The sequence below is a fragment of the Sturnus vulgaris genome, chromosome 15 (assembly GCF_052056855.1).
Source record: "Sturnus vulgaris isolate bStuVul1 chromosome 15, bStuVul1.hap1, whole genome shotgun sequence".
In the NCBI taxonomy this organism is placed as follows: domain Eukaryota; kingdom Metazoa; phylum Chordata; class Aves; order Passeriformes; family Sturnidae; genus Sturnus; species Sturnus vulgaris.
In genome coordinates, this window is record NC_142257.1 from 15,761,573 (window position 1) to 15,789,367 (window position 27,795).

General features: G+C 39.3%; 1 protein-coding gene across 3 annotated transcripts in view; it reads left to right on the forward strand.

Moving 5' to 3' along the window:
* The window catches only part of TENM2 (teneurin transmembrane protein 2), a 617,267-nt gene that overhangs the window by 514,882 nt on the left and 74,590 nt on the right, over nucleotides 1–27,795 (forward strand). For 2 of the 3 annotated variants that reach the window (XM_088173829.1, XM_088173830.1), the window contains 4 exons: nucleotides 627–728; nucleotides 19,452–19,646; nucleotides 24,934–25,134; nucleotides 26,684–26,869. In XM_088173829.1, the coding sequence (XP_088029955.1) occupies nucleotides 627–728; nucleotides 19,452–19,646; nucleotides 24,934–25,134; nucleotides 26,684–26,869 (684 nt within the window). Of the gene's footprint in view, nucleotides 1–626; nucleotides 729–4,534; nucleotides 4,568–19,451; nucleotides 19,647–24,933; nucleotides 25,135–26,683; nucleotides 26,870–27,795 lie in introns of all 3 variants that reach the window. The other variant, XM_088173828.1, reaches the window with a different exon arrangement.

The following is a 27,795-nucleotide window of genomic DNA, read 5'->3' on the forward strand; positions in this document are numbered from 1 at the left end:
AAGACTTTGGATTCTAATGGAGCCCAGAACTTAATATGTGACTCTGGTATGTGTGGTTACTGCACTGCAAAGAGAGAGAAAAGACAGCAACACACACGGACTTATTTGGGGGAAAAAAGGCCAATTTATTGTACGGACAGCCCGTATTTAAAGTGTGTTATGTGCAGCCAGGACAGGAGAGGAGCTCATTGGACAATTGGGAAAAACATCCTTGGGACAGCACCTCAGGATGTATCCCACGGAAAAGACACCAGGTGTTAATCTTTATTATGAATTCCACTCTGTTTTTCACCATGTTATCACCCTGGGAGATTTCCTCCCTAACTGAAGCTGCAGTCAGCTTGTCAGCCTGGGAATGGAGCTGAGAGTCAGGAGAAATCCAGGCCTGAAAAGAATTTCCAAGCTGTAATTCCCCAGCTCTGTGAATGTGTATGTTGCTAGGTCTCTACCCGTGCTCATGCTGCCATGAAACTCGGTGCATGCTGCTTCACCTGAACCTTGTGGTGTTCATGTCGTTAGGGATTGTACTCCTAAGTATTGAGGAAAAATTAAAATGGAGAAAAATTAAACAAGAAATCTGTAGCCTAAGTAGGAACCAACCAATTAATGTGATGCTTTAATTTCAGACTCGGTGCAAGACTGCCCACGTCATTGCCATGGGAATGGCGAGTGTGTGTCAGGTGTCTGCCACTGTTTTCCAGGATTTCACGGAGCAGATTGTGCTAAAGGTATCATTTTCCCTATATTTACAAACAGCCACAGTGTGTGTCTGTGATCTATTGATCTACAGTGCCTGCTAGCTAACATGGGTTCGAGCTAGATTCAAATAGAACAATTCGCTTTTTTTATTCTTAGATCTCGAGTTAAATATGTTCAAGAGGAAGTATTGCCACGTTTTCAATGAGCTTGCATAGCTATATCCTGTTTCTGTGGCAAAAGTAGTAGGCAGAAATGGCAGAAAATATTTATTTTCTGGAAAAGTGGATGAATTATCAATGCTTTCTGATAATCATTAGCTGGTCTGCAAGAAAAGACTGATTGTCTTCATTGATAGAGTGTAGTACATATTCTGGCTTGCCTGAGCCTTACTTCTAGAACAAAGTGTCTTTCTTGCATATAAAATTACTCTTTGACCAAAGGAACTTTGCCTTTTGTAGAAAAACAGGAGGTAGGACCTAATAAAATCTTAAAATAAACATTTTATGGAATGTCAGTTGTAAATTTTAACAACTAAAACTGGGAAATACATTGCTATCAAGGATTAAGTGGAAATCTAAATGACATCTGTGGATTGGTAGTATGTGTTTATTAAGTTTTTCTGGGAGTTTTGGATGACAGTCTTAGGGAAAGGATTCATGAAGGAGGACCTCTTTAGTTTGTACAGCCAGCAGCAAATATGTTGCCTAAATTCAGTGGCCTGGTTGTACTTCCCTCTGCTCCTGAGCACACTCAGAATATTTTACAGTTTTCTCCCTTCTTAGTTTGTGTGAGATTTAGGCACACTATCAATATCATGCTTACAATTATTTTCCACGGGGTTGTTAGTGTTCCAAAAAGCTCTGAAGTGTTGAAAGTATTGAAAGCTTTTTGAAATAATATGAAGGGCCTTAGAAATTTGTTCATTTCTTCCTAGACAGCTGATGCAGTCATGAGGAAAGTTCGTTTTGCCCCACCTCTGTCACTGCTATAGCATATCCGTGTGTCTATGAAATACTCCTTGAGTAACTGCTATAGTTGTACTGGAGTGAGTAATTTCTGGGTTTTGTCTCCACATTTGGCTCTTGAAGGTGCACCAGTACAAAAAAAAATAAAATAAAAGAGAACCCAAGGGCCTTGAAAAGCTAAGGCTGGTATTTCAGCTCTCAACCCTGCTCATTTTACAGAACACTTGAAATAGTTGTTTGATTACCTGAGAAATTAAGACAGCTGGTAAATCTAGAGAGGAGATAACTGTATTGCACAAAGTAAATGGTGTGATAATGTGAGCTATAAATACAGACTGACAGCTCTGTGCATTTCTGTGGTGTTAACCTGTGAAAGTATGCATGCAGTGAGTGTGTGCTTCACTGCCTTCACATACACATGGCCATTATATCAATTCATTTGCATTTTGAGTTGTGGAGCAATCCTGCGTTGTCTACTGAACCTCTGTGTAGCACTGTATGCTGTGTTAGTGCTAGAAAATACTTGTTCAGGCTGTGACAGATAAATAGCTTTTTTACAGGGTGCTTGTCAAACGGTATTTGTCAGGCTTCTCCTGCCCCTCCGTGCATTCCCTCTGCTCCCTGCTTTGTCCTTTCTGTGTTGTCTCTTTCCCCTCAAAAGCAGAAATGGTTTCATGGAAGCTTCCTTCAACTCTTGTGCTGTTTTCTTGTCAGACATCATGGCACTTCTAAAGAACAAAGCAGGTTGAAAAACTACACAAAATGAGAACATGGGTGTGTTGACAGAACTCATGTTTCTGTGCAGGAACAGCTGCACAGTGTTACCCTGAGAGCTGGGTGTAAGGGCTTTTACCTCACCTGTTTCATGCTTGTTCTCACAGCCACAGGTTTTTCTGCTTACTTGGGTGCTCTTCATAGGTGAGAGCAGTTTCAGAACACAGAAATCAAAATTGGGATTCTGTGCAGGGTAAAGCACAGCAAAATAAGATAGAGAATTACATCTTTTACATCATATTACGTGTATGGACATTTATTTAATGTACATCTACCATACAGATGAATTTATATTTGAACTGTCACAAGTATGGAAGGATTTTTTTTTAACTTGACTTTTTCAATTATTATTTCCCTAGCAATGCATCTTTCAATACCTCATTTTTCCACCACAAAATAATTTGAGGCAAGAGTCAAATAGAGAAATGTGGTGAAAATGTGAACAAGCTCCTCAGATGGCTTTAAGAACTTGGTCCATGCAATAACAGCAGTCTGCAAGCTTCTCGTTGTGTGAACCCCAAGTCTGTTAGACAGGAAAACACGATTCTTTATCCCACAAATACCCTGTTCCAGGGCTGATCCTGAGGCCCCCAGAGGCACTGAGACATCAGGGGAGTCTCTGCCAACCATTTGCAGGCAGTGCACAGGGACCCCTCCATCCACGTGGTTCTAAAAGATAAAAATGAAGGAAAGCTGTGAGAGATAGTATAGATTTGACTTCAGATCCATTAGATTCAAGAAAACACTATGAAAATTATTGGAAAGAGATGAACTTTTGGCCCAACCCACAGGCTGTAATACAGTTTCATACCCTGATCAAAATGGAACTTCACCCACTCAAACACTCCTGCCAAACACTGTGTGGGGTATTTCTCACTCTCATTCTGTGGAAACAGCTTATTATCAGGCGCTCAGTATCAGCAGATTTACTCCATTCTTGCTTAGGTAAGATTCCCTTTGGGGTTTAACCTTATTAAGGTTAAAGAATTTCATCTGACATACAAAAAAGGTAATGATACATTTTGGTCTCATATGGATAAGATATAGCATACAAAGAAAAATAAAATCTGATAATCAAAGGATAATTCCATGTGGAGATGTGTCCTAATAAAGCAAGTGTATGCAGTTAAAGCCAGTGGAAGATTTGCTGTGAATTGAACTGCACTGTGAGTAACCTCTTGTCCACAATTACATGTAGGAGTTATTGGTGAAAAGTGATGCTCCTGCCAAGGATTAATTAAAGAATCAGACATGCAGCTGTAATTATCTTAATTTTTTGGTGTGTTGTCACCTTTTTCTATTCATCTCTATTTTTCTGTAACCTCTGTGATATAACCACTGAAGTATAGCAAGAAGTTCTTCTTGCTTAGAATTCTTGCTGTTTGTGTCTGATGATAGTTTGGATTTTCAAAGTCTGTGGTGAATCTGCAGGCAGGCGTCCTTCCTAGTGTCCTGCCTTTCACCACTTGGGAATGGAGTTCAATGTTACAATGAGCTGAGTTCCTAGAAGTGACTCAGACTTGGCTGTAATTTCATTTCATCTCATAAGATATTTGAAGGGCATGCAACTCTTCCACTCCTTTAACAAAACCACTTCCAAAGACACTGTCAAATACTGTTTTGCAACTGTGAGCAGAGCCTCCTTTAATTTTGCATTTTAAAATACTTGGATTTGCATCATAAGCATCTTTAGCTAATCTGAAAAGGTGAACAATGCACCATCACATGGGATTTCTACATTGATATGATGAGCATAGCCTGCTAAGAGATGGTGTCCAATTTGTGAAAGAAGGACAAAAATGGAGTCAAGTAGCTTATGTCAACTGCCATGAAGTTGCCATTTAGGAGATACTTCTATTTGATTATGCAATTGTAATAAGAAACATGTTTAATATTTTAATCTAAATGAAATGAAGGCTTTTGGATTTTTTTAAACCATAAATTTGTGCGATGTTTGATCAGTTGACTTTTAAATCTGATTTTAAGCATTCTAATTATTCAGATTTATGTTATTCGCAATTTATTTTCCTGTTCTCCTTGTGTGGGTTTTTCATTATTTTATTTTCATTCTGTTTGTTTTTGGCTTACTGGCAAAGGACGGCGCCACTTTAATAAGTATAAAAAGAAGGGTAGGTTTTTAAAATTTCTTTTTATTTCTTTTGCAACACCTGTTTAGTTTGAAATAGTTACAAAGCTGTAAAGTGTAGTCTCTCTCTCTTTAAATTTATTCTAATAGATTTGCTGTTTGCACCGCAGTAAGAGTTCCTACCATTGCCATTTTCTTTGTTATGTGTGGGCTATTAATCTCTGTATAAAAAATGTAAAAAGCTGTCAGTTATTAGGTAAGTAAGGTATAATTGCTAGAACTAGCAACTCTTGCATTTTTTCAGTTGTTGTCTAATTTCAGTTGTTTGAGACTCATCTTGCTCTGAGGCTTTTCAGAGGCTTCTTGCTTGGACAACAGTGCATAATGTTTTTTCATCCATTGAATACACTGCTTGAAACTGCTCTCTTTGTGCCACGTCCAGAATGCTCCCAGTGGCATTAAATGTTCTGGGAGTGATTGCAATGGGGACAACACAAAATTTTGGGGTGCCTCCTGCAGAGTAACTCAGTACTTGGTTCATTGCTGTAGAGCACGTGGCCCACAGGAGTGAATGATGTCCAGCACACGCTGGTAATGTGTAGAGTGTATATTTCCTCTCTGTGGGAGTCAGGAAAACATTATTTGTCATCATAACTTGGCTCAAAACTTTAGGAACTGGAAATAGCTTAAGCAGACAGAAGCTCCCTGGGCTCTGAAGGGAAAGTGGGGGGATACTGAATCCCCTTTTTCCTTTGCCTGTCCTGCACATGTCCATGGCCTCATGGAGAGATGGGAGCTGAGGTGGGGCAGCACTTTGGGCCCTCCATGGCACAGTCATACTGCAAATGCAGGAACTGGTTATGGACCAGACAAGGGAGGGAGGGTGGATCAAACACAGTGATGCCATCACCAGATGGGTTTGCAAAGAGCTGGAGAGGAACAGCAGTGTAGGAAAAATGCCAGGTTTGTGGCATTATTAAGATATTGTCTTGAGCAATAATATAAGTTAAAGCTGACCTATTTTGGTTAATCCTTTACCCACAAAACAAATAAATAAAAGCAGCTCCTCACTCCAGGGATGTACCACTTCAATACATGTTTAAAGGGAATGAGTGGGAACCAATTGACATATGAAGATACAGGGAAAATGGTAATATTGCCATGTTATAAACACACCAGCAGTGTGACTCTTGTCAGCTTGGGGGAACACGGTGGTAAAGGCAGGTTTAAAGAGGGGTGATGGGGCAGATAAAATCTTGTGGATAATGGAGGCCAAGTGGGTCCTTCAGAGGGGAGACTGAGCATAGGAAACAGCTCAAAAAAAAAAAAAAAAAACAGCTCTAAAATTTGACTTTCGAAAGCATCCTATCCTAACTCCTAGAAAGGTTGAAGTCAGAATTCAAGCAAGTGAATGTTGTGGGGTGAAGGAGGTCTGTAAATTATGTTAGAGCGTGAAGCTCATGTTCCATAAGATAAAAAACCTGAAACAAGACTGGGAAAGAAGAACCACACAGCTGAAGACTAGATTAGTAAATTAACAATATGATTATTGAAGCAGTGTTGCACATAAACGTCACTGAAGAAAACTGAATTTATCAATGTGGAGAAAAAGGCGTTTATTTAATATAGGTTTCATTTACTGCATGCTAGGGCAGAATTCTGACCTAGAGATGCAATGCAGAAAAAAAGTCTGTAAAATCTTTGTCAAAGCCTGAATGTGAGGCAAGAAAACGAGTAAAAAAAAAAAATCCAGACTATGAACCTTAATGAAAGTATTGAATGATACATTCATTATCATTACGAAATGAATGATGGTATTTTCCACTTTGATAGAGCAAGAATGCAGGGTAGGGCTGAGAAGAAGTGAGATAGAGAAAAAAAGATAAAGAAGAAAAAGCTTTTGGTAAGCATTTTATATGTTCATAATCATAGCATGTATCATCTTACACTGTTGAAGGAAAGAAAAAAGTGTGCTTTTCTCTGGAAATGCTGCATTCCTGACTTGTCACCCACACACATCTCACATCCTTTTTTGCAGTTGACAGAATTCAGCATGTTCAGCTTCTCTCTTTGTATGGTTTTCTGGGTGGGTTTGTTTTTGGGTTTTGTGTATTTATGTGTGTATGTGTGCCAACTTCTGTGCGTGCTGCAGCAGCAGCACAGCCCTGGCTTGTCACTCAAATCTTCTCTCACAGTGGGTGGAAGCTTCATTTTGATACTTGAACAGACAAGGCTGTCTTTGGCAGTGTTCCCCTCCAGCAGTTCTCACCTCTCTGACTCAGTACCTTAAAATGCCTTTGTTATAAATTTTCTTCTCATTTTCACAGTCTCATATTTTATTAGCAGGCATTTTCATTTCTTGCAAACTGGTCATGTCCTCAGTTGCCTTCCAGATTTTTATGTACAAGGCAGTGATTGCCTGCCTGCCCTTATTTTCCTTAGTTTTACAGAACTACATTACACTCTAAAGAGGGGCTTGAGCCATTAACTCTGCCTAAAATTAATTACAGAATAAATAAATAGACATGTAAACTATTTTGACAATGACTGACAGCCATTGCTGTCTATCAGGTGCTAGCTTGCCTGCATGAAATGAGATAGTGGCTTTGATCCAGTGTCAAGTACACAAAGGGAGCCAACACAAAATCCATCACTGCAACTCTTTCTAATTGGCAATTTAAACAGGAGCCAAGGGCTGAAGGGGTCACAGGCTGAATCCTGTCAGATTCTTAGAGGTCATGGCTCCAGAAGGGGCTCGAGGCTCACAGGCAATAGGAGCCATCGTGTCTAGTCTGCAGCTTCCCTCATCAATCCTCATGGATCCTCTTGCAGATTAGAAGTAAGAACAGGGGGCTGGAGGGTCTGGACTCTGGAATTCTTCAACAGGTACCTTGTTAAATTTCTGTTAGAACACAAGTCATTTAACATCCTAACATTTCACCTGTCCCTGCAGAATGGTGTAGATTGAACAGGAGGATTAGCAGCACTCAGGTTGCTCCCCTCTCTGCACCAGGCTGCAACTGACGCTCGTGCCCTCTGCATTCTTTGTATGAGAATATTTGCAAAGTTGAAATAAAACCCAGGAGCTGTTTGTAGTGTTGGGAATAGTCGAGGAAACAGATTTTAGGAATATAGGTTTCAACATGTAAAATATTTACTTTACATTGTTCTTAAAGTTTCTATGGCTTTTGCTGATTCCAGCATTGAATTTAGGGTTATAAAGAATTTAGCTGCAAAAGATCTTGTCCTGAATAATTTTAAGTGAGGATTGTCCTGTTGTTCAGAAGCACATCCTTCGTTCTTTTTGTTATGGTTGGGTCTCTACAGGGCAACAAAAATGCTGTAAATATTTTAAAGAAATGTATTTAATGTTGTTAAATACTTCTAATAGTTGCATCTCATGTAGCAATTTGATAGCATGTTTTCTGTATTAAACTACCAGTAAACATACAGGCAAATTCGTGCATGTGGACTACATTGTTCTCTCATGTTTCTGAATTCCTGCTGCAGCCTGTGAACTTGAAATTATGTATGATTCGTTTTCCCAAAGAGCTTGTAGGATAGTGGTACAGCTAAGAAGGCAGATTTATTCTGCAGGAGAAAATTTCAGACAAGGCTAAAAGGATTAAAAAAAGGGGGGGAAGGGAATACTGAGGAAGTCAGATATAAGGAAGAAAATGATTGACAGAAGTCACTGATGCCAGTGATGGACCAAACATGATAGGTAAAAAGTGGACATGTAAGGAATTAAAAGTCTGTGATTTCAGCAAACACTCAGGTATTTTTATGTGACCATTCACTACCCCCCCTACCTGGAGAAACTCAGAGACCAAAGAGAGCCACAGGCAGTAAGTACTGTAGCTGAGCTGGAACCAGATTTTATTGGCTTAGTATTATAAGAAAGTTTGCTTTGCTTATGTCCAAGATGGAAAGCACATGGAAACACAGTAAAATCTTATTAATGGATTTTTCTTAAACAGCATTATGTAATATTTTCATACTTAAAAACTGAGTACATTCATTTGATGTCTCACAGCTGCCTTTGAAGACTGCTGTATTATCAGTTACTTCTCTTTATTCCCTTCTTATACATGTGCAGCAGAAACACATCTATTTGCACAAATATTTTCTGTTTCAATGGAGTTCCAATAAGAATATTTCAAATGGTTCTGAGTGCAGCAAGGAAGTGGACATCCATATAAATACATGCAGGACAAAATCCATTGTGCAGCTTAGTTCTGACAAGCCAAAAAGCTTTTTTCCTTCATAATACTGCCATTGGTGGCCAAGAATTTCTCCCACTCTGTTCTGCTGAGCTGAATTGTGCTCGCTGTGTTGTATGCCTTGTAATTTGTTTTTGTGCTTAATTGGTTAGCTTATCTAATTGTGTTGCAATCTACATTTTGGTTTTACTTTGCTTTGTCTCCCTGGAATTGTACTGGTGTTTGTTTATTTCATTTAGTTCTAAGGGTTCATCTTGGCAGTTGTGTAGAGGGATCATCTTGGAGTCCTTGTGATGATAGTAAATGTCATTGAAGCAACTATGATTAAGTAGCATTGTAAATCACATTCTAGAAATACAGCTGTTGTCAGACATCCTTAGACATTTGCCATCCCTGAATAACAGAAACAGCCCTGAATCATAGCTTTGGATTTCAGCAGGCATGACTTTTTTCACACCTACACTATATCTGGAGTTTAAATTGTAAGTTAGCTATTTCTTCTGTATTTAATCCTTACTTCAGTAAGATTAAATTCAGTTAACTGTCATCCCCCTTCACTTTCTCAAACAAACAAAATAAAAATCTCTTATTCAGATGTAGAAAAATGTTTTAATATCTGCAGCTAATATGGAACTGTGCAGTTAAGCATGTTATGATTTAACTTTTCTGGTAAATTTAAAAAGGCAAGTAATAGTAACTAAAATGAGACCAAACCAGCCAACAATTTAAATACCCTGAATGCTGCAGGCTGTGGGTGCAGTCCTGCATCTACTGGACTGCTGTTTAGCCAGAGCTAAACCACTACCAGAGGACCAATAGTTTTTTACAGCATTCCCTGGGAAGGGTATAAAACTTACCAAAAATATTTGAAGAAATATTTCACTTTTTTTGTTCCTTCTAGAACCGTAAGTGACTTTGTGCTGTTAGTGATTTCTGTTATGGATCACAACACTTATGTTTGGAAGGGAATTTCTGGTATTTGATGTTTGTCCTTACTGCTGTTATTTGTGAGGTTGAAGCATCATCTCTTTGATTCCTCACTGACTCTTTCCACTGAGATAGCAACTGAAACCTCGGAAATAGTTTAGTTTTGCCTTCTTCCGCAGTTTTTCTAGTGATGAAGTTGTCAAAACATACAAATGAATACCTACATGCTTGTCTATGACAGTAGCCGATTTCAACATCTGTTGGTTTCCATCTGTTGGTAGGAAATAAAACTTGTTTCTCTGCGTGGTCTTGTATCGACTTCACTGCTTGTATCTAAAGCAGGAATTTCACAGCTCTGATTCTGTGTTACTCACAGAAAAAGAGTTGGTTTGGTTGCTTTGGGTTTTTTCCTTCCTTTTCAAAGGCATAAAATAAGTGGCAAAGTGATCAGTCTCATTCTTCTGTGGTAAATCAGAACCAGAGCAAGGGAACTTCCATTTGCTTGAATGTATCAGTGCATGTGAAAAAGAGATTGAACTGTGCTGCTCTTTAACCGTGTAGCAGAGAGGGAGGACCTGGTCTGGATTGGCTGGAAATCCTGTTCATACACTGTGTGGGGAACTGCAGTCTTCCCTGAGCACAGGCAGTGACAGTGACAGAGCTTCTGCCATGGTGGAGAAGGAAACAACCAGGCTGGCCAGGAGCTGAATCCAGAATGTACTGACCAGACAGAGTCCTCAAGACATCTGACTCCTGGCACAGCTAGCTGATGTATCAGGTGTCAGTGCACTCAAATGTCCTCTTTAGTCTCCGTCTCCAGTTTGTAGCTTGTTTTATGCCACTTGAAATTCTTTTTTTTATGTGCAGCTATGAGTTCTCCAGTGAGATAGAACAGTGGTCTCTTTCCCTCCCCCTGAAACACTCCAATGTCTGTATCTAAGATCTTTGTTGGTGGTTAGTTGTCTAAGCTCATCTTCACCAAAGCAGAAATGGGGCTTCAGTCCTCTCAATCCAACATTAAAATAGTTCTGAGGTGTTTGATATTGGCTTAGTTTTGATTTCCTTATTCTTATGGACTGCATTGTTATTGTTACTGAAAATATTATAGAGATTAAATAATTAATCAAATAATTAAATAATTAAGCATTAATAATTGTACCAACTCAGCAACCTCACAGAGATCATTTTAGAAGATTATTGTGTTTCTGGAAATTGCTGCTAGCATGGGAAAACACATTTGTATTTCTTACATAGATTTTTTGTAACAGTTGTTAAGCAAAGCAATTATGTAATGGAAATAAATACTTTGTACAATGGTAGAGGAGGTAACAGCAAGTGTTCGCTTTTTGATGGATAGTCTCACAGGGAAGGTATGAGAAAAAATACGACCTTTGTGATAAATTTGGGCCAAAGCAAAAGTTTGCTGAGTGTTCAGAAGAATGTAAATATTAATTGTGCAGTTAATGCTGTCCAGTCACTTCTATAAAAATCATGCCATTTTTTTTGTAGAATAGCTTAAGTACTTATCGATTGAGAACTTCTATAACTCTCAAAATGGAGGCATCCCATATCTCTACAGGTATTTTAAATGAATTGAATTAATCATAGGCTTAAAAGTCTCTAGTGATCTTCGTTAAGTTTCCTGGGTTTAATTAAAACATCTGTGCAGTTTTAATTTATCGATTCATCCAACTCATATGTCATGTTTTTAACACACCCCAGCATGCTCTGCATCATTTTTAACCCGATTTCCACTTAACTAAAGCAATTAAATTCACCCCGGATTAATTAAAGCATCCATACTTTAGTGCTTAAGTCAGCGTGTGCTGCTTTCCCCAAATGGTTTCTGAATGTCAGAGATTTGACACACCTGACGGGTTTTTTTGTTCTTCTGGAAATTCTTCTGTGGGTTTCCTCCGTGCTTGCTAATGTGCAGTTTGGCAGAGCTTGGGAGCTTGGTAGGGCTGGGTTTGGGCAATGGGAGTAGGGAGAGAAGAGCTTGACTGCTGTGAGAGACTTTCCCTCTTGATGCTGACCTGGTGCCTGCCAGGGCAGAGCAGCACTAGTGCTAAACCATTTAAATTATTCTGTGTTATGTAGTCAAAGCAAACAGTTTCATGAAGTAATTACTAAACCACCTCGTGTCAGTGACAGTTCTTCGTAGTTGTTCATTCTCCAGCTTCTGGGTCAATTTCTAGAAGATTCCTTCTGCTTGGGAGAGCACGAGCTCTTAGAGCAACCTAAAAGACTTCGTAGATCTTTCTAATTGTCACTGTTCCTAAGAACATTTTATCCTGATGGGAATTAGTGAATTTAGTGATCTCTGACGAGCTGCCAGACTAGTCAAACACCATTCTTCCTGACTCTGCAAATAGGGGGTTTGTGAGGCACAAAGAGCAGGTGAGAGAAAACACTCTTGGATTCGTTCAGTCTACCATTCCAGAATTATTTTCTTGGGCCTGATTTTGCTAGGGTTGGAGCAGCTTCTCACAAGGAAAGTAGTATAAAATTAGTGTAGACTAGTAAAGGAGAAACAACATAAACCATGAAGTGGTCTTAGAAGTTATTTCAGATTTTCATATCCACAAATGAACTTCAGTAAAAACTGATAGGTTTGCAGCAAGTAGTGAAATGTGCAGCCAACTGATTAAAATAGGTTTAGACAGAAAATATGAAGGGAAGTGTTGTCAAACAAAACCATTGCATTTTCAGACTACAACTAAGTAGATTTATATATCTTCTAATTTTTTGGAAATGTCTGTGGGCAAATACTTGGTGTAACAAGGGATACGATAATTAAGGGCAAATATTTGGTGTAATATGGGATGTATAATAAAACAGGGGATGTCTCAGTACTTTTTTGTTTATAATATTAATGTAAAGTCTAGAGCCAACATTTTTAATCAAGTTGACAGCAACTAATTTTTTTAATAACTGGGCTGATTTTCTAAAATGCAAATGCTTTCAATTCCTTTGGGTATAGTGATTTTTGTTGATTTAGATTAAGGCTGTTCATACATAAATAGGTATGACTTCATTTTAAGAGAACGGGAACTTGATTGTAGCTTTTGCAGTGAATCTAAAATTATTTGAGGCTTTGGTAGATGGTTGTAGGATTCAACTCTTGCATCAGTAAAACACACCTTCACCTGCTTAGTTATTAATCTAATTTGTCCATTGAAGAGAAATTAATATGTATAGTCTAAATGCTGCACATGCATCACCAACATGAAGACCAAAAAGAGAAAAATGCCAGTACAGTGTGACTCTGCTCTCATCTATCAGGTTAGGAAACAGGTAGTTGTACACAACATTTGTCTTGGCTTTTTCCTCTATTTCTGCTCCAGTTTGGAGCTGACCTGGAGTGCATTTATAGGCTTCAGATTAGACTGTCAAAAACTGGAATCCATCTTCTTTATATGTTGGCAAAATCATGCATAATCTCTCAGCAGTAGCAGCCTAATCTCTGCTAAAAGGAAGTCCAAGTGTGAGGTATTACGGAGTCTGAATTAATTATCCCCTAGAGGAACTGCACCCAGAAGCTTTGCTGGTAGGGCTCAGTGCTGAGAAGTTTGACCTACATCTGTCTTCAGTTCAGTTCCTGGTGGTCAGTGAAAAGAAAAAGAATTTTAGTTTTATTATACAAATGTGGATTTCACTCCTTTATGTAACAAGGAATTTGTGCAATTCCATGTCCGAAGTGTGTAGCAAGACTGGCCAAATCAGTTCATTGAATTTTTGTGACTGAAATTTACTTCCTCCTCCTAAACAGGAGAACCTACAGATAAAAATAAATATTTTTCTTAGGTGTGGCAAAATTCTGTACAACAAAATTCAACAAGGACTGAACCTGTCTTACGCAGGAGTATAAATAATGTCTCTTCAGAATGGTTCGGGGGTTTTTTTTGTTGTTGTTTTTTATTTTGTTTTTTTTTTTTCTGAATGTGTTTATTTGTTCAGAGAGAAGTAAAGCTGTAATGGCTGAGACCAAAACTCCATTTCACTCAGGATTTCCTCTGTGATGATGACATACAGCAAATAGCTGAGGGAGAGTAAAAATTTTATTTATCTTTGTTGCTTCTACATTAAATTCTTCTAGTTCCAGAGAAAGTGTGTGCTAGGACTTTCTACAGCTGATGTTTGTGTTCAGTAGCCTTTGCAGATTTTCACTCCATGAATTTGTCACAATTCTATGATTGATCACAGTGTTCTTCCATGAGTTTTAACTTGTCAAATAATCTTGTTGAAATTATTTGATGGAACAGTCAGCAGAACTCAGGCACTGTAGATGATTTCCAAGTGCTCTTTTAGTTCAGTCTTAAGCTGACACTTGAACACTCAGTCCTGATTTTCTATACTATTTACATGTCTAACAAAAAGCCAAGCTCATCTTTTTTGCACACCAGCTTGTGGTAAGAAGAATAGGGTTTCTATGCAAGATTGAGACTTGCAAGCATTATGGATACAACCATTCTGGCTCTTACCCAAATACCACCCCTTGGTGCAGCTTTTTTTTGTCATAGGCATCTCACCACGAAATTCTGTGGTATACACATTAAAAAATTAGATGAGACCAAAAATTTTCTTCCATGTTTGAAAATTTACATTTGAATGTAAAGCTGAGCTGCTTGCAAAATAAGAATAATATAAGGGTATTGCTTTTGACTTGGTCCAGGGCAGGGAAGCATTGTAGATGCAAATTCAAAAACCTTTCCAGTCTGCATGTATTTGTGCCCAGAGACTCAAATAACTTTGAAGACAAACATACCCATTTGTCTATTTTACGAGGAGGAACTGAAAAAAAGTCTGCAGTAGAGAGCAGACACTTAGATCCTAGTGGTACAGGACTGTCTCTGCACCAGGGTAATGTTTGCTCTACAGCAAGACAAACCAAGCCAGAACTCTGCCTTCACATCCAGTTTGGAGCTGCAGGGGAAGGCCCCTCACCCCAGCAGCTGTGTAACTAATCCCTTCAACAGCCTCCAAGAGTTTGTCTCCTCAGATGTCCTTTGCTGGTTTCTTGCCATGTTCTGGTGATTATGTGAGCACTGGAAGGGGGGTGCAAGGAGTGTGCACAGACTGCAGCTGGCATACCCATGGGTTGTCACTGGACAGAACAGTGGCTTTGGATGCCAGGCTCTTTGGGCATTGTCCCTGGCCATCTCCTCTCCTCATCCATGCGTCACCAAATCACCTTTCCCCATGCATCAGAGAATATGAACATAACTCCAAAATATCCAAGAGAGAACTTTTAGAGGGATGTTTGGCTTGTCTTTCCTGCTCAATTGATGTTCTGAAATATGTGCAGCCCGCAGGACTCAGAGTTCTGTAGTGTTGGTTCCTCAGCTGAGCCCCATGTCAAAAATTTACTCTGATTTTGTTCAAATACCAGTAAGGGGCATAACCCCATAACCAAAGAAAGTTTAGGGTTCATAGCTGTTGTGCTTATCCAAACCTCACTGAGGATATATATACCCTTGGCCATAAGTTGCCTGAGTGTTGCCATAACTACTCCTGAAGACCTCTGTCCACTTTTTGCCAGTGCTGGTTTAAGATAATGCTATTGATCTCTCCACAGAGATGAGATGGAACTTGGTTGTTCCATTACATAAACCACCTTCCTGCACATTGCTTCAACAGACTTTGAGCAGTTCTGTTCTGGATCAGGAGCTGTCCACTGTACATGAGGAAACACAAGCAATCGTAGAGAACAAGAACTCCAGAATATTCTTGAGGAGTTTGTACATCAGCTGAAGCTGCCAGGATAGAAAATGAGGGTGGACTGGTTTGGATCTCCTCCTGCAGCAATATGATGCAGCAAATAGGCATAGCAGAACTCTTTTTAAGCTACCTGCTCCTGTTCTCTCCTGTTCAAGAAAAGCAGCTTGATTCTCTCTCTTCTTCACACAGGACACAAACCCATATATAACCCTATAAACCCATACCAAAAACAGTCGTGAAGAACTACTTATTACAGCAGCAGCAAGCCAGCTTCTTACAACAGAGACCTTCTTGCATTCTTGCTTACATGTTTCTCCTGCAATCTTAGTGACGTGGCAGTCTTGGAAATGCTGAGATCTGTTCCAGAATCTTTGTCATTTTTCTTATTCCCAAAGTGATATTCTTACAGTTTGCAGAATAACTCCAGCAGAGGGTTGTAGATTAAGCTGTGGCTGTAACTTGCAAGTGTCTTCATCTTAACTGTATCCACTTCATCTCGAAGGTTAAGTGACAGATTCTCTGGTTTGTCTAAAATCAATTCTGATGTCACTGGCATCATGACTGTCCTGGCAAACCCCTGAAGGCAGATTGCTGTTCAATTTACAGACAAGCTTCACAAGGACTGAATAGATCCATGAACCACAGCAAGACCTCTGACCTGACAGAAACATGAAGAGAGGAATGAAAATCTATGACGTGGCTTTCAGCTTTTCTTGAATTCCTGAAGCACCATGGCAGAGTCAGGGAACACCAAAAGAGCTGCTGGGGGAGCCCTTTAGCCCAGGACCCAGCACCATCCAGTAACCTTTCCTCTGCCATGCCAGGCTCTGGTACCCCAGAAGCTGAACCCTGCAAATCCAGGTCAAAAGCAGGAGCTGAGAATGGCTTACCTACAGACAAGTTCCAAATAGCAGATACACATCACCTTTAGCAGGACTGCAGTTACCCATTGCTTAATGAGACTTAGGGGCAAAGCAAGGAGAGAAGTGATCTTACAGCAGGTGTCTGGCACATTATTACAGGTCCAGACCACTCCAGCTAGGTCTAGACTGGTCACAGTTAAGTGGCTTGGATGTTTCTGTTGTTTGGTTTTGCCTTTTTATTGATTTTTAAAATGGCTTATTTCTGCTCAGTCCCTCTTTCAAGGGAGTTTGCTGTTTAAATAGAGTAATTGTCTTTATTTGAGTCTGCATGCCAGAGGAGAGGTTTGCAGAACAGAAATCCTTTCAGGAGTTGAGTCACATGTTGATCTGTAACACAACAAAACAAAAAGAGCTGTTCCTCACTTGTATCCAGCTTGTGAGTCAGCTTTAAGTTTTTGTCCTTACAAATACTTAAACAAATGTTGGTCCAATGCCCACGGTTGCCTGATGTCCACGGATTCATTTAGCCTTCCTGGGACCTGTTCTTTCCATGCAGCTTTGTCACAGTGTGCTGAGGAGTTGGGTGGGCAGAGCAAGTGTGTCCTACTGCAGCTGGGGAATCCACGCTGAGAATCCATGAGGAATGACAGCTCTGAGTCTCTGCAGTGGCATGGAAACATGTAGAGAATTTGCACCCAGCAATATTTACTTCCTTCTGTGGAAGGACTTGACCAAAGGTGGCTAAACCACCACATAAAGGAGCTGAGAGGTGCCTTGTCCTAAAGAGAGAGAGATTTTTTGTATTAAAGTGAGTTCCAAATCAAAGACCAGGGTCTCTACAATGTTTCAGGGCTTGCAAGATGACACCAAGAAACCTGCCACTCATGATCACTTCAGGTCTTCAGGAGAGGCTGCCTTCTGATAACTTCCCCAAAAAATCCTCTACACTGTGCAAAGAGAGCAGGACAGAAATTATTTCCTTTCTTACACTGATTTGAGAAAATGTATCAGTGTCAGCCCAAAACAAACCTTTAAATTGCAGTGAATTTGAGAGTTATGGACAAAGGAATGGTGCCCCCAAGTCTTCATAACCAAAAAATGGAAGTGGTTCTTTCTGGCTCTCCTGGTGACTTGCAGGAGCAGTAGCTGCACACCTGGGCAGGTAAAGGCCGTGCTGGGAACTGAGCCAGGCTCCTCAGGGGAACATGCAGGCAGAAGGAAAAGTCATCCAGAATTCCAGCTGCTGTGGGTTCAGTGTGTGGTACAGCATGGAGAGATGTTGGATGCTGAGGTGCAAAAAGATGTAAGATAGACTGGAGTGCAGTGTGGGGACAGTTTGTCTGTGTGGTATTTCAATACAGCTGATTCAGTAAACTTAGCTCTAAAACCAGCTGCTAAAAGCAAAATCAGTAGAAATTAAGCATAAACTTTTTCACTGAGCTCGGTAAAGCACTTGTGAACATACAGCACATCTGAAATGAAAATGTTGCTGATGGAAATTATATTTTATTCAAATTTCTGTTCATTTTTGCAGTGTATAAGAAAGCAACTGGACAAAACTTATAGTAAGAGAGAACACCAGGAATGCAGTAGAATGAAATCCTCTTGCTACCAAAGGATGGATAATATGGATTTAAGACATAGGAGCAGCAGCAAACCCCAGACTTCAGCATACTGACTTTGATATTGTACTGTAGAAGAAAAATAGGCCAAAAATATTATACATATTATATGACATGCTGCCCATATATCTTTAGTCTTAATTGAAATGATTCTCAGCACTCTAAATTTTAGCTAACATTTCAGATTAGAAATCTGAATTTTATTCTTTCTGATCAATTTTATTCTTTCTGATCAATTTTTTCTGTTATCAAATTTAAAAATTCATAAAAAATTCTATCCTGAAATGTGTTGTTGCAGCAGATCAATGGGACCAGCAAGATTAATAAGGATTGCAGGACTGAACAATGGAGAAGTTGAATAACTGGACCATTGCACATTTCTTTGTAGGAAATCAATTACTTGGGTTCTTCTTGATGATTCGGGTTAAAGGGATAATAGAAGCCAAGAAGACATTAGGACCTTTTAATGATTAATAGTAGCTTTTGAGTATATTTTTGGCACTGTAAAACCGGGTTTTCATTTCTAATTACTTTGAAGAGGGAAAAGACAGGGAAATACTTTTCTATCTTTATCAAACTGTATCGGAGAAAAGAGCACAAAAGCGCTCCAAGCTTTTCTCAAAGACTCACTTCATTACTCCCATTTTCTGTTATTTCTCTGTTATTTTTTCCATTTCTCTGGTTAGTGACCACACACCCAGTCTTTGACAGGCACAGAAGTTCACAAATTGCCATGTTCCCAAGGGATACATGAGCACATAGGAGTGAATATGACTTAGTGGAACAAATCTCTGCACCTGGGTTTTAATCAACCACTTGTTTCTTTCCATTGCTCTGCATATGTACAACATCTGATTCCTGGCACCCAAGACCTACTGGCTACTTTTATTATTCATAGGCTTCACTTCATTTGCATAAATGAATATTTGCTCAGAATGTCTTACCCCCTTGAATAATACAATGGTGAGGGGTAAGTATTAGTGGTGCTTTCTTGCCAACACACACAGGGTAAAAGCTGACACTGGGTTTCAGGGAAACAAGGTTTAGCAGGGATAGTGGTGACAAGGTGCATTTTTGTAGTAGCTGAGAGCTTGTGTCATCCTTGTGTTCGAGATTCTTACCCTGAAAACCTAAGGGTCTAATAACGTTTGGGGACACCACATTAAAGAAGTGTTATAGTAGAAGAAAGATGCCATATAATAAACTGTTGTGGGGACTGAATGTCTTGTGTTCTATCTGTGAAAATCAGATGTTACCTAGAGAAACAAAGAGTAATGTCAAACTCAAGTCTGTTCACATTACCTGATTAGTTATCCCAAACATTATCAGTATTCTCCAAAGAATAGCAGTTGTATTCTCAGAATGCCCAACACATATGTGCCTTATTAAATAGCAGTCAAATTACTTGTTTGGGAAATGAAGAATTGAACCACTACAAATTATCACAGATTTTTCTTCCCTAGTAAATGAACGTATTTGAGTATAAGTGTTTGACAGTGGATTTTTAGTGCACTTTTACACAATAACATGCATGACCCTGTGTGCTGTTTTTCTTTCATTCCGTTTTCCAGCTGCCTGCCCGGTTCTGTGCAGTGGCAATGGTCAGTACTCCAAAGGCACCTGCCTGTGCTACAGTGGCTGGAAAGGTCCAGAGTGTGATGTGCCCATCAGCCAGTGTATTGACCCCTCATGTGGAGGTCATGGTTCCTGCATCGAAGGGAACTGTGTCTGTTCTGTGGGCTATAAAGGAGAAAACTGTGAGGAAGGTAGGATATTTATTTTCTCTGTTGTTAGTTTGTTTTCTGGTTCGGGACTTATTTAATGGCGAGGAAAAAACTAAAGAACAGAATAAAAATCTAAGCATAAGATTGCTATAGCAGGTAAAAGAGGGTAAAAACATAGTCTGTCACAATTTTACTGATCTATCAGAGTTCAGACAAAACTTCAGGCCTTCTGCCTACATTGCTTTGCAGTATTAAGAGTGTGTGCCACAAGTAAACCTGAATAATTCCTCTGTTGTAGAGCAAAGAAAATCTTTTCTTATGGATTATGTTTGCCGAGCAATTTAGATGTGAAATGCAGAGGAAAAAGGAGCAGTGGTATACAAAATTGTATAGCTTCAACTACACACAAAGCACTTATCAATCTCTATTAAGACAGAAAGTGATGAAAACTATTTGAAAGACTTGGATATCTATGTTACTTACAGACATAATGTGGGGCAAATTACTCCTGTTGGCTGCAATCATATGGGATTAAGGAAAGGTAGATGGCACACACGAACAATAACTGTCCTTTAAATGCAGAAAAGCTTTTCAGGTTGAAAGTGTCCAATTCCTTGAGTATGTAGAATAAACAAAGTTTAAAAAATAACCCATGCAAAATGTGGTCATAGATTAAGCTCAATAATGGTTGTAGTCACAGAGTTTTCTGTTAGAATGCACAACGTAAACTGGACTGCTTTTCTTTTTAAAATGTATTAATGTGCTCCAGAGTTAATTAATCCTCCAAACAGAGAAGTAGCTTAAGTACTGAAGTGATAGGGCTGGGATGTCATGCTGTTAGGACCGAGGAGTCTCTCTGGATTGTTCTGAATGGGTTACAGACCTGTATTGATACTGTGTGTATTGATTTTTAGCTTGCCCTATTGTAAGCAACTGTCTCTCCAATCAGAAAACAAAGGGAAGAAAACTGTGGATAAACAAACCACTAAGGGTTTTATTCTCAGGACCACAGTCATCACCTTTAGGACAAGATCTTGCATTAGTGTGAGTGAACTTGTGGTAAAAGGGGGAAAAAAAAAGCAAACCAAGGATCCTCACTGGTGGGACTGCAATTGTTTGTTCTGTTCATTCCTGTCACCTTCTTCCACTAAATCCTCTCAACACTGGTTATTAGAGCTTTTCTCCAGAATTCAGTTGAAGCCAAGAGTTTTTCCATTGTTTTTATTGGATTGCATTTTAAACTATATCCAGAAAATGCTGTAATGTCCTTTTTTTTCCCCTTAGAACTGATAGTTCTCAGTTCACCCTGAGTGTATGATACTAGGAGATATTAAAAAATTATGAAATGCTTTGCTTGAACTATTAGTCTCATCAAAATCGAAGATGGAAAAGACTGTCTTTAACATGCTCTACAGCACCCAATCTATTCCCCAGGGATGCAGAACCTCTCTTTCTGCTGCTAACTGCAGTTGTTTGCTTGGTCTTGCTGAGTTTTATACATTTCATTGTATTTTCTTTTGTTGTATAAATGTGTGTGTTATCAGAGAGATTGTTAGATAGCCTAAAATGGTCTTTATTTCATTTAATTCAGGAAATTTTACCTTGCAAGCCATTCCTCCCTCACTTTGATTGTAATTTCCAGCTCCTTGCATGGAATTCTCTCTCTGCTTTCAGTTCTCTAGAATGGCTGTGGTCTGTCTGGGCCATGGATCTATCTACCTTGGATCTCCAAATTCCTGTAAGAGAAATAGGCTCCTCTAGTGCTTAATCCATCTTATCCTCAGGTGAATGTTTGGAATGGTGAAGCAAGGACACCAGCAGCTCCAGAGGAGTTTATGGGAAAAGCCAGTGCAGGCTTTTTGCAAAGGTGTTGTGTTAACTCCAGCCAAAATTGGGGACACAACAAAACCATCAATCAACAGAGCTTTTTGGGAGGTGAATGACTATGTGAGATGAAAGGATATATATTATTTAATCAACACTGTGCTTGGAAGGATACGTTTCTTCCTAAAAAGATAAATGGGTTACAAAGACAGCAGGTATCGATTGCAAACTTGGAAGGGGTCAAGAACATGACAAGAAAGGTTAAAGTAACCTTTTGCATATATGATTGGGCAATAAATAAGTCAATGAATTAATTTGCAAATAAATAAAAATCAACCACCGTGTTTATACCCTAAAATTCCATTTCTTCTGTACGTATTTCTCACATTAATTTGAGTGCTATGGGAGAAAGGGTACACTATGAAGTGGTGTCTCTGTAATTAATCATCTAGTCTTAGTTGAAGTTTTTGCATGAGTAGAAATTTTACACTTTTAATGGTAGAATGATAGAAATAATATTTCTGTATTTATATATAATATATGAAATCTTCTCTATTGATTTGAACTTCCAAAAGGAATGGCAAAGGCTGATTCATTTGCCATTTTCCAACTAGGATATTGAATTAGAATAAGTGGGTCAGCAATTTTTTTTTTTCTTCCCAATAGTTTTTTATTTCTGATATTAATCATGGTTATATTGTTCAAACAATTTACCTGAAATGAAAGTGACACCAAAATCAATATTTTTGATGCATATTTTTTGGTGCACAAACACTGTTTTTCTATTAACAAATTTGCACAGAAGATGAAGTGGGGTATTTGTCAGGCTTCATTCAGTCTATTTTGGGGGGGGACACAAGTGAAATTCCCAAATTAGGTTAAGTTAAGGGTGGTTTTCTTGTCACTTTCCTGCCTGAGTCATTTTTCAATGACATTTAACTTCATAAGTGTAATTCATGGCTCTTTGGGGACTTCATGGTACATATTGTTCAGAAAACTCCTTGACCTCCTTTTTTGTCCTTAAGGATATAAATTGCTTTCAGTACCTTTTTTTGTCAAATCTACAGAGGGCCCAATACTAAATGAGCTCTAATGATCTGAGGTGCCAGGGGGCTGTGAGTTCCAAGCCTAATGTGCTTGCTAAGGCGCATTCTCCTTTGTTTAAACACCAAAGATGGTCCATTTATAAATCCTGATTAAATACCATTGTAAACCCTGCTACACCTCAGGACCAGAACCTCTGCAACACCAGTCAGTGCAGTTCTATTGCAGGTAATCACATTATGCTAATTTCAACAGCGAGGATCTGGCCCGAGATGATAACTCTGAGCATGTATTAAAATAGAACGAGATTGGAGCTCGGAGTAAAAACTCTCCTCAGTTTAAACTTTGAAAGCTACTACTTACCCAGATGATAGAACAAAACAGCTGTAAAGCACATTTGTCTAGAACAAAGGACAGAGGTGTTTAGTGTGTTATCCTGTAAAACAAGGGAGATTGGGGGCTTAGGGGCATTGATAGGCTCATTCTGTAGAAATAAATCAAAGCTGCATGAGCACTGTAATTCGGGATAGAGGGAAGACAGTTAATTTCTGTAGCAGAAGGTGGTGGTTTTCTTATGTTCCACATTCCTTTCATTAGTGCTTTCATTTGAGAAGGAAGATGATACATTCCTGACAAGGAGAGTACATTATGACTTATCATTATCTCCTAAAGTTAGCTGTCCTATAACAATGTTATACACGTATTACCCTTCTACATTTTCTGTTAAAATATATATTCTAAAAAAAATCCAGAATAGACCAAATGTAGGAGGGAAATAACCTTTATCCTTAGATTGACCTAAGTTTTTGTGTACTTTACTTCTTTATTCAATCAGACTGTTTTCTCACAGCTCTGTGTCCATTGAGTTCAACAGAAATTGGATAAAAGATGCATTGTAAACTTCAGAGGAGTTATAATTTGGCAAAACACAAAGAGTAACAATACAGGACAAGCACTCTGTGTAATTTAAAACAGTTTACGAATTATCAACTTTGAGGTGAACCGTAAACCAATCTTGGTTTACCTATAAATACGAAATTGCATTATAATATTTTCACATCCAATTAACTTTAAATCTTAAAGAAAAAAAGAAAAAGCAAACCCAAAGCAATAGCCAATGTCATCATTAAGGTGAAAATCTTATAAGAAATTTTACAGTAATTTATTCCTGTACTACTGTATTCTGAATTCTATACTATTTTATTCTGATAACTCATTTTGTTGCATCTCTGCCTGTCTCAATCCTCTGCCTGTATCTAATCAATATATTTGCTTTAAATGTTCTGCAACTAAATAAAATAGTTCGACAAGGCTCTATGTTTATAGAAAAGTTGTGATTTGAAAGATCAAGTATTGTTCACATCAGGTGGAGTGAAAATGTCTCTGCCTTAATTTAGAAGGATCAATTTGGAAAAGATGAGAGATAAATCACTTTCATTATAAACTCAGATCTTCCTGGAGCAGCAAGAGAGAATGCAAATCATTCTTGGTCCTGCTGTTGTGAGTTAATATATACCAGTCATGAGATGAATTCAAGTTATTTAAGACTTGAATTTGACCTTGGCCTTCAATTCCACAGCAAAAGGCACTTGGTAAAGCCTCCATGTGGGTATTGGCAGTAAAGCATAGTATTGTTATACAGATTCATGATATAAGATAAAAATTTGGAAACTCATAATGTTACTGATAAAGTTTATTTGAAAGACAGCTTGTAACATTCGTTTATCAGACTGAAACAGCAACTGAAATTTCATTGCATGATTTTCCATCATAACGATTTTCACTTTGTTGTTTCTGGGTTAAAATCCATATCTGTGTCTGGTTTTACTTCTTTAAGAGAAATAGTCTGCTGGTTTAAAGTATGGGTTAAAGCAACCAGGGCTCTCAGTTTCACAGCTTGTTTGTGGATCAGACATTCAGAAGTGCCTGAATGATTAGGAGTCTAAGTGAAGCCAAAAGCTACTGACATTTTGACTTCTGTGTACTTGAAGTGGCTGTCCTAATGTTCAAACAATGCTCTAACATTTCAATAGTAATAATAGCAGTTTTTATAAAGATACTCCAAATAAAAATTCCTTTAAAACTGCAAATTATTAACTTATTTCGTAATTGAAATACAGTGCATGAGTCATTGGAGTTTCAGTGTATTTCAGAAGAAATGTCTCCCGGTTTATGTGTGGAACTCTTGACTATATATATATTTAAGTGCTGTTTTTAAGCCTTCATGCTTCTCCACCACAGCATTCCTGCAGTTTGCACAATCAAACCCCGCTTGATTTATTTAATGTAAAATGTAGATTACTTCACTTTCCCATTCTCAGACCAGGTATTAATACGACTTGGAGAACTACCTCAATTTGCTTTATTTATCGCTGCAGTACAGACTTCTCACAGCGCCTTTCCCAAACACCCCCTTTGTGTGAATGACCCCCGTGTCCCTGGTTTTTGTCTTCTCCTGCAGTGGACTGCCTGGACCCCACGTGCTCCAGCCACGGGGTGTGTGTGAACGGGGAATGTCTGTGCAGCCCGGGCTGGGGAGGTGCGAGCTGCGAGCTGCCCAGAGCGCAGTGCCCGGAGCAGTGCAGCAGCCACGGCTCCTTCCTGCCCGACACGGGGCTCTGCACCTGTGACCCCAACTGGATGGGCCCCGACTGCTCTGTCGGTAAGAAAAGGAGCTCTTCCTCACTTGGCCATGGTCTTGCTGTTTTGTCGGGAGGTCACTATCTATGGCAAGTTTGACATGCAGGAATAAACGAGAAAGTTGTCTTCGGGCTTGTGTAATTTAGTTGGGAAGAGGCGTGTATATACCTCTATGTATATTTTCATGACATTCTTAATTTGGGGCTGTGAGGTTGTTGCAGGTTAGGAGTTTGTGTTTTGTTCTAACACTGATTCTCTTTTAGACCGAAAAAGTTACATAAGTGTACTTCTGCTTTCCAACTGTAAATGAAAATATCCAACTGTGAATGAAAATGAAGGGTTTTTTTCATTTATGGGAAAAAAACACAGGGGATTTTGCTTTTACATTGTCAGTTGAATCTTGAGATGCTGCTGTAGGTCAAACCAAGTCTCTCAAAGCAATATTTACATTTTTCACAGTTATTCAGTTATTTCCTAAGGTTAATCAGCTGGAATACTCCACCACTGATATGAGAATATCAAGATGCATTTTCTGCTTTATGGATAAGCAGTCAGAAAAATTCAAGAATGAGAGTTTCGCTGCCACTTTCTTTGGTGATGCATGGGGCAAAAGACCCTTCTGCTTATCTGCAACTTCAGCTGGCAGAGAGCAGTAGCTTTTTGGAGTGAGACACCGGATAACTGACCATGTTAGTAATAGGAATCCAAAATCTCTCCTTGGAAAGTGACTTTTACCCATCATTCTAAATGACCCTGAATTGCTGCCATTCTCTGCCAAATGAGTTTTAGGTGAGTTTCAGTCTCAATTCTTAGCAAATCAATATCTGTCAAAATCACGCCAGGTCCAGGTTTGAGTAAAGCAGAGCCAGCTGCTCCCCTCCTTTGCTGCTGGGGACTGCACCTCTGACACATTTGCAGGTCTGTGCAGTGTACATTCGTAGATTTTTTTAAACTCATGCCTTAGAGTGGCTACCTAGAACAGAGGCTAGACAAGAGTAAGAGAATAAAGTGGATATTTGTTAAAGGCCTTCTATAGATACACCTTGGGCAGTCAAAAGCCTCCGACAGGGGCTACACCCAGGATGGACAATGGTCACGAGTTTTTCAGACAATTTTAAGTTTGGTCCATTTACATATGAGGGTTATTTACAATTACAGCTTCAGGGAATGAAGTCATATTCTCCCAGTTTGTTCTCCCTCAATTCACTTTTGTTTATACTTTTTGGGGCCTCAGACTGTTGGGTGTCCTTGAGTTTTGAGTCTAGAGAAATTGTTTTGTCTGACCAAAATGTGTAGACAGTAGCTAACACTTTATATGGAGTATAGAGTTATATACTAATGCAGTGCAGGATTTGAAAAATATAATTGTATTTATACTAAAAAAATACAAAGGCATTTATATTTAAAAATACAAAATTTGAAAAATCTTACGGCATCAAAAGCGACTTTTAATTTAGTTTGCTCTTAAGCAAAAATTAGAAGTTTTCATCAGAACGTGAGCAGGCCAGCTTTTGCGAGGCTGTGGCTCCCTTTCCCTCGGGGCTGGCTGTGACTGCTGTTGTCTCTCCTAGAAGTGTGCTCCGTGGACTGCGGCACGCACGGCGTGTGCATCGGCGGGACGTGTCGCTGCGAGGAGGGCTGGACCGGAGCGGGCTGTGACCAGCGTGTGTGCCACCCCCGCTGCACGGAGCACGGGACTTGTAAAGATGGGAAGTGTGAATGCAGAGAGGGCTGGAATGGGGAGCACTGCACCATTGGTAGGCAAACGACAGGCACCGAAACAGGCACATATTGCTTTCTTTTCATAAATCGTAGAGACATAGTTACTGTCGTGGACTGTAATGGGCTGTTCCCTTAAGGACCCAAGTGCTCTCAGATATCAACCCTGACTCAAAATGTGTTGAGGGAAATGCAGATAGGCTCTTGGAATCATTTCAAATCGGTAACAAAGAGGTTTAGAGAGGAAAAACAAAACAAAACAAACAGAGAAAAAAAAACCCTTAAAACACAACAACAAATTCCGCATTAGTAAGTAAAGATGTAACAAATGGTACCATGTGTGATATCAACAAATACAACACATGCTGCTATGGATGATATCTCAGTATCATCCGAGCCTGAATGATTTTCAAACTTAACTAAGCATTCCTTTGTGTGAATGGCCTCTTTCTTAATTTACCAGTCCAATGCATCAGTGCTCCCCTGCTGTTGTACATCACATGTGAAACACACCTCCAGCAGCAGCACCCAGAGCAGGGGTGGAGTGCTGGGGGCGTGTGTGCTCCTGGTGGTACAGAAGCAGATCCCTGGCATTCTCCAGTGGTGTTTGCATAGAGACAATGCCAGCATGGCAGGACCCCTTCCCTGAGAGCCTGCAGCTCACTGCAGCATCAGCATCAGAATCTCAGCTGGGCTCTGTCAGCCTGGGAAGTTCAAAAAGCAATAATGTTCTATCCTCTCAATTACCATGCTTGAACATTTACTCTGAAGAGGAATTAATTGTTCCTAAGTGAAGTTCTTTATTTTGTCTCTACAAGCAGTCAGGCAGTCTATTTGGATTGATTTGAAAATTTACTCAAAACAAAGGAGAAAACTGTTATTTTCTCTGAGCTGTAATCAAAAATGGGAAATTCTCAGAGATCACATCCCTTCTGAGAAGTCTGAGCAGATTTATCTGGAACAA